Source organism: Cyrtonyx montezumae, unplaced genomic scaffold, assembly GCF_038088225.1.
Source record: "Cyrtonyx montezumae isolate F1298 unplaced genomic scaffold, pur_monq_1.0 scaffold_0, whole genome shotgun sequence".
Taxonomy (NCBI): domain Eukaryota; kingdom Metazoa; phylum Chordata; class Aves; order Galliformes; family Odontophoridae; genus Cyrtonyx; species Cyrtonyx montezumae.
In genome coordinates, this window is record NW_027071824.1 from 36,669,968 (window position 1) to 36,683,164 (window position 13,197).

Sequence of the window (13,197 nt, forward strand, 5' to 3'; positions counted from 1 at the left end):
GCTTTTTTTAACCTGTTGTCCTTTCTTTGTCCAGCGAATGTCAGGGCAGTTCTTTACACCTTGTAACTCCTTTGATCCGGTCTCACTGTGCTCTGCAGCTTGCACTCTGTTTTTCCTCCACTCTACTCCTAAGAAGCCATGAAGTTCAAGTGTTCTTTTAGGGGTTCTTGCCTTGTATTTCTCTAAAGTCCAGTGTCACCCTGGCAAATTAAAATCCTCTTCCCCAAAGCGTGGTATTCAGGTGGTATTTTTAAGTATTTTATGTAAGAACATAAATGATGTATTCTTCTGTGACCTCATTCTAAGACATAGCTGAACTGTTTCAGTTGAATTTTCCAGAGAATTTCAGCCTCAGGCATACATATGGCCTGGAAAATTTCAGCCTAAATGCTTGAAGTTTGGCAAGGTTTATATGCACCTGAAAATAGTCTTCCTAATGTAAAGTATCAAACTTTTAGTTTTAGCTGTAATTATCTGCATTGTTTTGTAGTTCTATTTAAGTTTTGGATGGGGAGCAGAAAATATTACACTCAAAATTAATGAGAATTTGATAAATGTTGTTATAGGAAGTGAGACTAAGGAACAGTACTCTGGCTCAGAAGATGGTGGCAACAGGCAGTGCTGTTAGGCTTCATGAGAATCTCATGAAGGAAACTCAGAACTTTCTTTAAGCAAGGATTTATATTTGAGGAGAGGAATACAACAGGTGGTATGCAAGAGTGTACATTAAAACACAGAAATAAACACAGATGAAATATCTTGGCCTACAGAAAGGAAATCTACCTTGTCCCCTGGGAGCCTCTAAGAAGGTATCTCTGGTTCATCTTCTGAACCCTTACATGGGTCTGTTTTCAGTTAAGAGTGTGATGACAGTGCATGATGGTCGAATTAAAACAGTGTGTGGCTAGGGATCAGGTGACCTAAAGTGGTTTGGGGACCATTGATTTTTAAAAGTGTGAAATATAAATAGTAAATTACTCGGGGATGTTTAGTAGTGAAAAATAGAAACTTCAAATCCAGCCACAAAAAAAAAAAAAAAAAAAAAAAAAAAAAGGCCAAATAATAAAGGGAAATTTGCTGAGTAATAGTTAGCCAAAATTAGAATTGAATGTGCATTTTGCTGTGGTAGCCAAAAATGAAAAAGGGCAGTCCACTTCTGAAATGAGTGGAGCTGTCATATGAGAATGAGGGTACGGTTTCCATTGATGCAGGTGTGGTGTGACTGCATTTGGAAAACCGTGCTCTTTTTGGTCACATTCCTCACAAATAGGTATTGGTAGAGATGGGGAAAACCGATGGAAAAGGTGAGAAGCTTTAGAGTTCTTCAAGGAAGAAGTAGTAAGAACAAGGTATTGTTTGCTGAGTGTGACTGGTTTAGAGAGGACACATCTATGTGTATTGGGGGAGTGGGGTGGGGATAGTGTTTTAGTAATACAAACAGTATCAGCGAAAAGACAAAAGGATGAGGGGGGAAGATAACTTGTTCTCGCAACATGTATTACTTCAGAATGCAGTATTCAAAAAGTCCTTGTAGAAGTTGTGCTACATAGGACACTTTAAAATGGAATTGGTCAGTAGTGCTTTGTAGGAAAACAAGTACAGAGCGTGCCATGAGCAGGACTCTATCTTCTGGAGTGGGGGTAGATGAAGATCTTCTGGGAGGGGTAATATCTAATTCAGATGAGATTCTGATAGGCTCCTCACATTTTCTTTTCTTGTTTGAATATAACTGTTTGTAGGTCAGGAATTAAGAAATGGTTGCCATATGAGCAATACAGTGCTTCTGCAATTGTGGAAGTGTGGTGTTTTTTCTAGTTCAGTTCGTTTCAGTAATAAAACAGGAGAGTAATGGCACACAATGGTTGACACCCATCTTGAAACTGTTAAGGTGCTTGGTAAGTCCTGCCAAGAGGTCTAAAAATAAAACTTCTCCTCCTTAAGTGATTTCAGTTTGGATTTTCTGAAGTCTATTAAAAAGCCAAATAAATGTCCATGTAAATTGTGGATTATGACTTACCTTATGATGTGGAAACTTATTAATGCACATGCTAGCAATATGAAAGCTGTGAAATGCACCATTCTGTATGCATTGCACTTTTTGGAAAGTTCCTTTCCTCTTTCCTTTACATTTTCCCTTTTTTTTTTTTTTCCCCCTCAAGGAAACCAAACAGACATTTTCTCAAGTTTGAATTGCTTACCCATTAGTTGTATCTCTCTTGACAGACATTATTTTATGTATCTTTACGCACTCAAGTCAGTGTACGACAGTCTACTTAATTGTTTTGTAAGCTGGAATCTATTGGGTAATTACTATACCTGTCTTTTCGTATGTGAAATATAAGATCTAAATTTGACTGTGTAGTTCATTTTATTTATTTTAAAATGTAGCAGAAGTCTCAAACTCACCATTCAGAAGCTCATCCAATTATTGGAAGCCATAGTATGGTACTATGCCTGTTTGTACGTCGAATGTTTTTTATGTGTTTGAAAGAAGGATGTAAAGCATTGAGGAGAGATGTCTGCACGATTTGCTTGCAGTGAGCATGACTGTTCTGACCCATTTCTTCCAGCATTTCTAAAGTAGTTCTCTGCTTGTGTTCATTAACAGGGCAGCCCAATGGATCCAATGGTCATGAAGAGACCCCAGCTGTACGGCATGGGCAATAACCCTCACACCCAGGCGCAGCAGAGCAGCCCCTACCCTGGGCAGTCCTATGGCCCTCCCGGCCCCCAGCGCTACCCAGTGGGGATGCAGGGACGAGCCCCGGCAGCCATGGGAGGAATGCAGTATCCACAGCAACAGGTTTGTGGAGGGCTCTTCTCTGCTTTCAGACATTGTGGTAGCGCCGAGGGGTGCAAAGAAAAAAATTCAGAGATAAGTATGTCTCCTCCAGAAGGAGGGTGAGAGTGTTTTAAAAGTAAATATCTCATGTTGACAGCGTAAATGTTTTCTGAAACTCCATACAGCCACAGAAGAGCTTAATGTCTTGCTAGTATCTTTCTGGGGAGTGAAATGTGTCAAACACGATCCATTTTCTTTTTTCTCAGTTGATGTCACTTAGCCTTGTGTATTTATTTTATATATTTTTAATTCTCTCTGGTTCAAATTTATTTATCTGTAAGATGAAAACCTGAAGCTGACATTAGCACAGTGAGGCTAGTGTTGTCCAGTGCATACAAATTTATATCAACATATTTACAGATCTGTATCAAATAGTTTTTTTCTTATTATTTTTTCTTTCCTTCCTCGTTTTGGTAGGAGCTTTCTTTAATTTTTCCTGTTATTTTTCCCCTGATTAACTTTTGAAAGTCAGCCTAGTTTTTTGATATCAGAGGACATGGGAACGTCCTCCAGTTCCAGTGGGAATCCCTGTTAATCTACTTGGGTTTCACTGTTGATGACAATCTCATCTGCTTTTTTTTCCCACCCTTTTGAAAGAAAGTCAGTTACGGTGTTCATAACGTATGTATTAAGGCAGACACAGTAGTTTTCTAGAACGGAAAGCAGACAGATTTATCCAGAGGTAATGTTGTCAAATTTCTACAGTGTTTTTTTTATTTAGGGTTGTGAGTATTGGCAGTGGGAGTTACAGACTTTGTTGTGAGCACTGCACACTACTAACTTGATGATTGATGGGAAGCAGCATTTTGTTTTGTGTTACAGAACAGTTGAAGTGCAGTTTCTTTTTATGTCATTTATTGTCAAATGTAGAGAAGAAAAGAAAATTATGGAGTCCCAGGCAGATCAGTGCTTGGCTAATTGTAATTACTACTCACCCTCTTGTACAGGATCTTCATCAAGCGATTAGTTAACTGATAGTTTCAAATAGTTGAGCAAATAGTGCCTTTATCAACTGTTTTCATTTTTGATCTTTTCTGTTGTTAAATATTTTTTTCTAAGGAAGAGGTTGTATCAAACAGTAGATTTGGTTGAAGGCAGCATGGCATTTTATCAGTCATGCAGGAGGAAATACTGGAAGAAGATGGCTTTCTGTGTGGCTGTAGCCAAATAAAGTTATTAAAACATATTTTTAATTTTAAAATGAGTTATTCTGTGCTCTGTGGAGATGAGTGTTGAATTTTCACTTCATTTGCTAATTGCTTGATAATTATAAATTATCCATCAGCAGGCAGTGACCTGGCATAGTGATTGGCTGCCGGCCCTATCTGTCTTCTAACAGCATTAATGTAATTGGCTGAGCAGCGGCACGGTTCTGAGCACTAATGCTCTTTAGGGAAAAAGTGAGAGGATAATTATGACATTGAATTTTTATTGAACGGACATCACCACCTAGGCATGATTTTGTTTTGGACTGCCTCCAAAGACTCGCGTGTTCGGTTTGTGAACCTCTAATGATCTGAATCCAGTTCTTTTCATATTGCTCGTACATTACCACCTTTCTACAAAGGATTAAAATGCAGGAATGCAGGTTTGTAAATTGAATTGCCAACTTACCAGCTGAGTGGTAAGTTGTCTTTGGCACAGGATGCCACAGTTTGATTCCTGGCTGGATTTTTACTCCTGTGACATGAATATTAAATAAGGAGTGCCTAGCTATGCTTGTTATAATTGGCTGCATAGTATGTGCCTACTTCTAGATGTAATATATACAAAATAAATAATATTGCCAAAAGTTTCAGAAGATGAATCTCAGCACATTTTGAAAATTGTAGCCCGCTACAGTGTCTCATTGAGTTAATGAAAACCACAAAGGACTTTTAAAAAAGTGATTGGTTAAAAAAAATACTGGGCCCTTAAAATATAACTTTTTTTTTTTTTTTAACTGAATTTTCATGCAGAAAGGGCATTGGGTAGGTGGATTATGAGAGTGTAAGTGCCACATTGTATAAAGGCAGGGAAACATTTATGAGGGAGGTTGTTCTTATTTTAAGCTGCAGTTTGCTGTTGCCCAAGAATAGCTGGGGTTGTCAGTTCCGTTTCTTTGGATGAAACCAGCAGCCTCTTTGTTAGGCTGTGAAGACACCTGCATTTTGAAGACTTGAAAATGTTAAGTCTGGCTCTCTGTCACTCAGTGCCACTTCTTGAGGTTAGAGCTATGGGACTTGACAGATTTTAACTTGCAGGCTTTGCTGCAGGACAGTGCAATTGGAGAGGCAGGTGAAAAACAACACCCTCCTGATCCATCTAAAATTAAGGAAATGTTGGGAATGAGGATAGTTGCCTAGATGAAGGTAGCTGGTGTATGTTTTGCTGCAGCAGGGAGTAGTGTATTCCTGTTGGAAGCCCAGTGCTGCAGCCTGGAGGTGCAGGAGAGACTCATGAGAAGGGAGGCCTCTGGCATAAGAACGATTAAATAAACATGGAAAAGATGAAGTATTGTCAGGTGCAGTCATCCTGTCTGCCTGCAGCATGGGTGTTAGCATAGCCTGCTAACCTGTTGAAAAAGCCATCTCTAATGCTGTGAGCATTCTCCTAGGACTTCTTTTATGTCTCCTATACAGAGTCATACAATCATTCAGGTTGGAAAAGACCACTAAGGTCATCTAGTCCAACTGTCAACCCATTGCCACCATGCCCATTGAACTATGTCCTAGGCATGCTTAATACCAAACAGGGAGGTGCAAGTAAGTCCCAGATTTCCTTTGAATTCTTTGTCAAGGTGTTGAAGAAAGTGTGGAAAGAATGGGATATGTTCTATGCAATGGCTACAAACAGTGCTGTGAAGGGTGAAAACATTTCAACTTGGAGCACATCCCTCAGGAGTTAATCAGTAGAAGCCACATAAGAAAACTCCAAGCTGTTATTTGAAATGCGGATAGTTTTTTTGCATTACTAACATAACTAAGAATAAAAGACTGAAATGCAGGCATATAGGGAGGAAAGGTAAAGCTGTTACAGTAACTTGGTTATCTATTTCTTTGTAACACTTGACAGCAAGGATCCAGAATTAGCATGTGAAGACGCATGATAGTCTGTTGCAACACAATGCTTAGCAATTTGGAGAATGCTGCAGCATTCTGTCGGATGTTAATGGCACGTCAAGTTAATTCAATATCAGTAAATATGTAAAGCATTTGGACTGATTCCTGTAAAATTGTCTCAATGGCTAAGGAGATTAAGAATCAATGATTTTCAAAGAGTATGTGCATAAGGAGGCAAGTATAAGAAAGGAAGCTATTACTGGGAGAATCATACATTTTATTTATAGGGTACAGGCTTGACAGCGTGTCTCTTTTGGCAGTAGACAATATTTGTGGTCAGTGAATTACTTAACAAATATGACTTCTTAATGTTATTGGGAAGTTTAGTTTTTCTTCGCTTCCCTCTCTATTCAGTGGGAGTAGAAGGGAAGGAGGCAGCAAGGGAGAGCTGGCAGCAAGTTCACCCGTGTCTGTGTTGTTGATTTTCAATGTGATAGAAACACAAGTTGCAACAAGGCTAGTGTTTGCATCTCAGGGGTTTTAAAATGCTGATTTTGCATGTAAATCTCAATATTGCTTACCTCATCTACTCTTTCTCCTGGTTTGCATAGGAGGAATGTGGTTTTTAGGATTCTTAGCACTCCTTTCCCAGGACATCAGGGAGATTATAGTACGTATATAAAAACAGAAAACAAAGATATCCTTTCAGGTTTAACTTTCTAAACTCTCAGCTGTTTCTTGGTGATGTAAAAATTAAGAAGCTTAGTGTGCAGGAATACTCAATGCCAGACTGCCGAAGGTGTAGTTTTGCAATACATTTCAATCCAGAGTGAATAATAAGATGTAAGTATAAAGATTGTAATTTTCTTTTCCTTTATATTCCCCACCTTTTGCACCTTCAGCCGAGCCAGCTGTGGTACCTTAATCATTCAGTTCTCTTTTTTTTTTTTTTTTTTTTTATACTATGATGCCCTTTGAAAGTGTTCCTGCTGTGTGCTTTGGGAAGTGTTCTGATACTTCGTAAAAAAACATTTGTACTAAGACTGAAAGTCCCTAAGTCTACCTACAAAAAGAAAGGTTTTCAGCTGCTGTCTGATAATGTTGGTTTTTCATGTTAATAGCATGTAATACTTCAGTTTGTGCTGAATATTGTTAAGCTTAAAAATCAGCTCCTTAAGATGCGAGTGGATAGGTTTTGGATGTTTGAGCAAAGTCTGAAGTCTCGGATTTACGAATATGTTTGAAAGAATTGAGTGGCATGATGTGTCTGTTTAATCAGATGATCATTGCCTAATTGATTTTTTTAGGATGCATTAAAAATTCTTGTGTACTTGATGGACTGGAACAACAACTCATTGTGTAAATAGGATCGTGTTGCTGTAACACTTATTAAATTCCTCAGTGAAGGATAGTTGGATTTGTACAATAGCCATTCCTAACAGCTATTTAAAATGCAATATTTCAATGCTTTTTCATTTTAGCCCTGGTAATGTTCTAGTCTTAGAGGTTTGAGCCCAATTGTACTAAGATTAGAGCATTGGTCTGTTGTTTTGGTTTTTGTTCACTGTATAAATGCTGTATAGTCAAAGTGCACTAGTTACTTGTCCATTCACATTTCTTACACTCTAGATTTGCAGAATGTAAAGTTATGTGGCTTCTTTTTGAGGGTTAAGTATGGAAAACATGCTTCTTTTTTTTCCTTTTTTACTTTTATTTTTATTTTTTTTTGAGGACTTATATGACAGGTTTCAACTGGGAGTAACTTTTTTTTTGAAGGTGCGGGCAAGTTTTATAAAACCTCCGGGAATGTGCCGCAAGGATTTATTGTAATGGAAACTGCAAGTCAACCAGAACTATAGCAGCACCAATGTGATTACCTCATTTAGGAATGGGTTTACAGTCCTCATATTGGGTAATGTCCCAGATTGGAAATGTCGACTTTACGCCAAGGAAATCAATTGACTGTTGGCTTGGCAGGTAGTTTTAAAGCTAGCAAGCAGGGATGTGTTTACTGTTTGGTGCCTGGCTGTATGTGTTAGTTTTTCTGAAATCGTTTTAATTCTAGAAGATTGAAATATGCCGAGAAATTGAGGTTGGCTGTTTCACTGTGAACTATTAACTTAAGTGTAGTGCATGCGTACAGTGGATGCTAGTCAAGTGATACATTTGTTGTCCTATGTGTGTGTAATTGCCTACCCAAGCTAACGCTAAAGAGTAGTGAATAGATTGCAGTTTTTTGTGCTCCTAAGCAGCTTTTTGCACAGATGATGTTGGTGTTGGTTAAGGGAACAGATACATGAAATAAGCAGGATTTTTGTTTCTTAGCCTGTTTATTTTGCAAGGATGAGCCAATGTGATTTAATCCCAAAATCAACCGGCGAAGGATAAAGCACTGAGACATGTTTTCTTTTTCTACAGACTGATAGCTGCATTTCATACATGTTCACAGAAAGAGATTGTACAGGTTTGGGCATTACATACTTCAGAAGGCGCCCCTCCCACCAAGATTTTTGTTTGATTTGCTGTAGGCATGGTTTTAGTGTTTGTTTATTTGTTTGTTTGTTTTTGTTTTGTTTTTTTTTCTTCCCTGGATATTGAATTGAGGCTCTCATTGGTACCTCATGAGCCTTAAAGTAATTCCTGGAAAGCAGAAGCAGAAACTCTTTAACAGTGAATCTTTTTCCAATTTCTTCTTCTATTAAAAACATGTAAATATTTTGAATTAAAATAATTTCTCACAGTATTTTCTTCAATGACGTTTCTACTGTTCTGTCAGAGAAACTATTAGCAAAAAAAAACATAGTGAATCTTTCCTTTTACAAATCAGAGAAAGCTGTGACTTGTAAGGTCATCTTTACGAATGGGTCTTGAGATATCAAGTGTTAATAATGGCGAAGAACAGTTGGTTCTCTTTGTCGTGTAAAGAAAAGGGGCTTTAAAATTTTAGATTTCGGAAAATGCTAAATACTGTGCCTGTGCAGACTACAGGAAAATGTTTAGTGTGGTTCTTTCTTTTGGATATACTAAGCCTCATTGACTAAATTGAAAAAAAGGCTGCTGCTTTAGTTCATGGCAGCATAAGGCTTTATGTTGTATTGTCTCCATTAGAATTATCCCTTCCATTGAGTGTGATTCACTCTATAGAGGGAGGTGAACACAGATTACAGATAATCGCAGAATCAAATTTGATGTAAGTTTCGGGTCTTTATGGTAGCTTAGCTCTTCATCTTAATGCTGGTCATCTGAGATTGTTTACTGAAGAAAATCCCTGAAGTAGCGGAATTGCATTATTATGGTAAATAGAAACATTTCAGTAGCTTCTGTCATTTCTTTGAAATGATTCTGAAAAAAAAAACATAGGTTGAAAGGGAAAAAAAGGACCGATCCTTCAACTGCTGATAGACTGCCTGGAAATGAGACAGGGTCAACATTTTTATCTGCTCACTTACTGATGTTCAGTAAATGCTAATTTTTACATCTGTCATTCAGGAAATGGCTAAGTTTGGTCTACGATTATATAGAAGGCACATCACAGTCATCGACACTCTATGGCAAATGAAAATGTATTTTTGTTACTGCTAAATGATTGTACTTCACATTGAATACTTAACAGCTGTAATCTCATTTGCCATTCTGCTTGGGAGTGGGGCTGTGAGAGAGGGAAAGAAGCAAAACCTGTGGGTTGGGCCTTTGAGAATAGCTGCTGTTGTGGAAGCAGCGGTTATTCTGTTGTTGAGAACTTTGTTTACTAAAAGTATTAGCTGTCAGTTTAAATTGGATTTAGAGAGGAGGTAAATTTTGGTCATCAGAAGTGGGAGAGCGGAGAGAGTCATTTGCTGTTGCACCAGCAAGATACCAAACCTTTTACTTGTGAACATTTCATTTTACATGGCAGCGCGACGCATGAGTTTATTTACATTTGAAATAAAATAAGCATTATGCTTTAAGAAGAGTCTGCTGCATTACTCTATTCAACAGCTGCCGTGCAATGACCGTGCCAGGAGGAATAGTTAACTGTTACTCTTAATAGTATATTCATAGTAGTTTTCTGTTAATGATATCCATCAACTAATAATTTGCACTCCAAACTACCAAAATTTCATCCTGACCCGTCATGCACACATTAGGATTTTTGTGACCATACTTTCTGTAGCGTCCCTGGGGGCAGCTCAGCATTTTTTGTGAAGTCTTTGTAGAAGTTTCTCAGAAGATACTATCAGTTGCCTATAAATTTGATCTTGCTTAGAGGATACAAGGGAGGCACAAAAATTTCCTTTTTAAAAATAGGGAGTATGCTTCCCACTGCTGAAAATAGGGCTAAAGATAAGAAGGTGAAACCTGCCTGAAGTCAATGGGAAATTCCTGTGACTTCAGCAGAACCACGATTTCCTCAGATTCTGTGTAGCTGGGGATATTAGGTGAGCAGTTTCTGATTGATAGCAATGTAAGCAGAATCAGTCCCTTTAAGAGTAGTGAAGAACATTTCACAGTGAAACTCAGGTCAGTATCCTTCACTTTGGTGACTATAGGCTGGAACCAGGTAACTTTCTTCTTGGGAGAATTGACCTTTCAGAAACACCCGATGTTTCTAGAGTTCAAGATTAGATTCTCAGTGCTGCCAGCAGTGTTTTATGTTTGTTTGTTTGTTTTGAAACTGATATTTGTTACATTTACCTTCAGACAACACTAAGTAAAATGCTACTGTAAAACCAGGTGGTTTTTTTAAGTGTTGAAAAAAATTGAAAGCATTTTCCTTTTATTTTTATTTTTATTTTCTCTAGTGTGTCCATTTTTAATTTAGGTGGCTCTCGTGTAGCATAATCAAAGCTTGCTCATTGACATGCTTCAGTGTTTTATCACCTAAAGCATTAAGCTTTTTGTGGGTACGCATGAACTATAAAATCCACTGTAAAGAAAAAAAAATCTTCAATATATTTAAACTGTCACCATATTCTAAAACCAATTGTATTGCTTCTGAAGATAACACACTAACTAGAGGCATGTAAAGATCCTAATGTAAATACTTTAATCTTTTGGTCTTTCAGTGTTTTTCAAGAACAATGAAAGAAGGGTTTAAGAACGTAAGGAATAACTTAAAGCTACAGCTCATTCAATTTATGTGGGCTTTTATTCCTCTCTTACCTTGTGTGACCCCATTTTTGGGTGCTTCTCTAGTACTTGGGTGTTTTATTTCTTGCTTGGCTTGGAATAGAAAAATGTGTGAAATGCGTGCATTGTTAAATGCTCGAATTCTAGGTGGTAAGTGTTAGATCTCTGAAGCTTGTAATGCGTTTTGGGGGTGTGGAAAAGGAGTGAGAAAGAAATCGATGTCTGTTCTATTTTTTGTTAGCTTGATCCTTTTCCTCTTCTGAATATTGTTGCCTAATGCCTTTTGCATTCCTGTGTTAAGAGCAAACACATAACAGATAGTAATTTAGTGACTGGGCGATATTAAAAAGCGTGTTTGCATCTTACATTCAGACATGCCTTTGGGAAAGTGAGTGAATTTGGCTTTGTTGTGTATGTCACAGGGACAAATTACACTCGGTATTAGTATGTTTCACCAAGCAGTGATGAAGAGATTTCTCCTTATTTCTTGGCAAACTGTAATGTAGCTTGTCTTTTGAGACAAGAATCCAATCAAAATAAACAAGGTTTATATAGCCACTAAGGAAGATGTTGTTTTAATTACAGAAGAGACATTACTTATCTCGAATCTATGTACATGTTTGTTTTACAGACCTGATTGGCAAATGCATGCTTTACAGGACAGGTTAACAAAACTGCCTTGTTCTTTGTGCTGGGTCACCTCTATCTCTAAACTGTTTTGTTCTGTGCAAGTGGTGTTCAGTAAAAATAAGGAGGTGAGAACTGATGTGAGAAGCACATAAAATCTGTGTGTGGAGGAAACATGGAGTTCCTCAGGAAGCAGCTCTGCTGCTTGGAGCAGTTCACAAATGCCACTGTGTGTCTCTGCTCCTGCTCCTAACTTTCTCATCTGGCAGCACAGAATTTGGTGTCGTTCTAATTCTTCCAACTTACTGGAGAGTATTAAAATGACACTCATTGACTGGCTGATATATATTTTTTTCCATTGGTTTCATTTTATTGCTGGTTGGCAATACTGAAGAGTGTAAGAGGCCAACGTATCCTTCCACAGATTTGGGAACTGTGTACTTAGTAGATTTATGGTCCTTTTATGTTTGAAAAGTTGTCCTAGAGAGGAAATTATCATTTTTAAAATCAACTTTAAGTTTTGCAGCAGTTTATACTTCAGGCTTTGTGGAAAACATTCATAATGTTAAGAGAGCAAGCAGGTGGTTTTTCAGTCCTTCGGGGTGATGCTGGGAGAAATCCCATGTGTCCTTCTCGAACTGAAGATTGTTTTATGACCTGAGTAAATGGTGAAGAGTAGATTCAGTAAATGCCAAGTCTGTGTGGATACTTGCCCTTCCTTTTTACACATTACAGGAAAAGTAATGTTTTCTAACGTCACTTTAGGCCTATAAGTCAGGAGTTACAAGCGTAATATAACCGCAAAAAGTAATTTAAGAATAACCGGGAAAAGATTATATATTCTTTTGGTGTAGGCTTTTCTTTGTTCTTTCTCTTTCTGGTTCTGTCATCTAATTTTTATCTTTCACATATATAAGTATATATAAATATGCCCCTTTCCTTGGCGTGCATTCTGATCCTGTAGAACAAAACAAAAACCTGACTAAATATCACGGCCCTATGTATGTATGGGTTGCAGATTTTTTTGCTGGAGTTTGTCTGCAGGAACTCTGGAACCTCTGTGCTCTGTCAAACTGGTTTAAAAAAATAGCCCAGAGGATAAAAATTAGTTACTGTTACGAAACCTGGTTGTAAGGCTGTTGTTTATAAGAACATGGGAAGATGCGCGCGCTCTCTGTGCAGTGTTTTGCTTAGTGAGGAAAACATGTTTTTACTTGAAAAATATTTCTTATACATAGACTTGATCTCGTGTATTCAGCTTGCAGCCATTCGGCAGAAATGGTTGTGCCCCAAACGCTTGCGTGTAATAAAGCTGTGTCCTCAAGATTTATAAAATCATTTGCTGAAAGAAAGGATGAAGTATTTTGGCACTCGTTAATCCTGTGGTAATAAAATGCTATCAATGATAGCTTTTATACTGCATCGTGGTTTTATTGAGCACTCTTTATTGTCTCCAAGAGGCAAAATTTCACTGGATAGTACTGGAAATCTCTGAAGTAGAGGGTGCTAAGTCTTAAAGAGCAGACTTGGGTGAAAATGGAAAGGGGAAAGGGGCCAGTGGGTAAGCAGAGTCAGCAG

General features: G+C 37.9%; 1 protein-coding gene across 7 annotated transcripts in view; it reads left to right on the forward strand.

The window, feature by feature from the left end:
* The window catches only part of ARID1B (AT-rich interaction domain 1B), a 318,214-nt gene that overhangs the window by 26,927 nt on the left and 278,090 nt on the right, over positions 1-13,197 (forward strand). For all 7 annotated transcript variants that reach the window (XM_065732311.1, XM_065732346.1, XM_065732320.1 and 4 more), the window contains exon 2: positions 2,609-2,803. In XM_065732311.1, the coding sequence (XP_065588383.1) occupies positions 2,609-2,803 (195 nt within the window). The remainder of the gene's footprint in view (positions 1-2,608; positions 2,804-13,197) is intronic.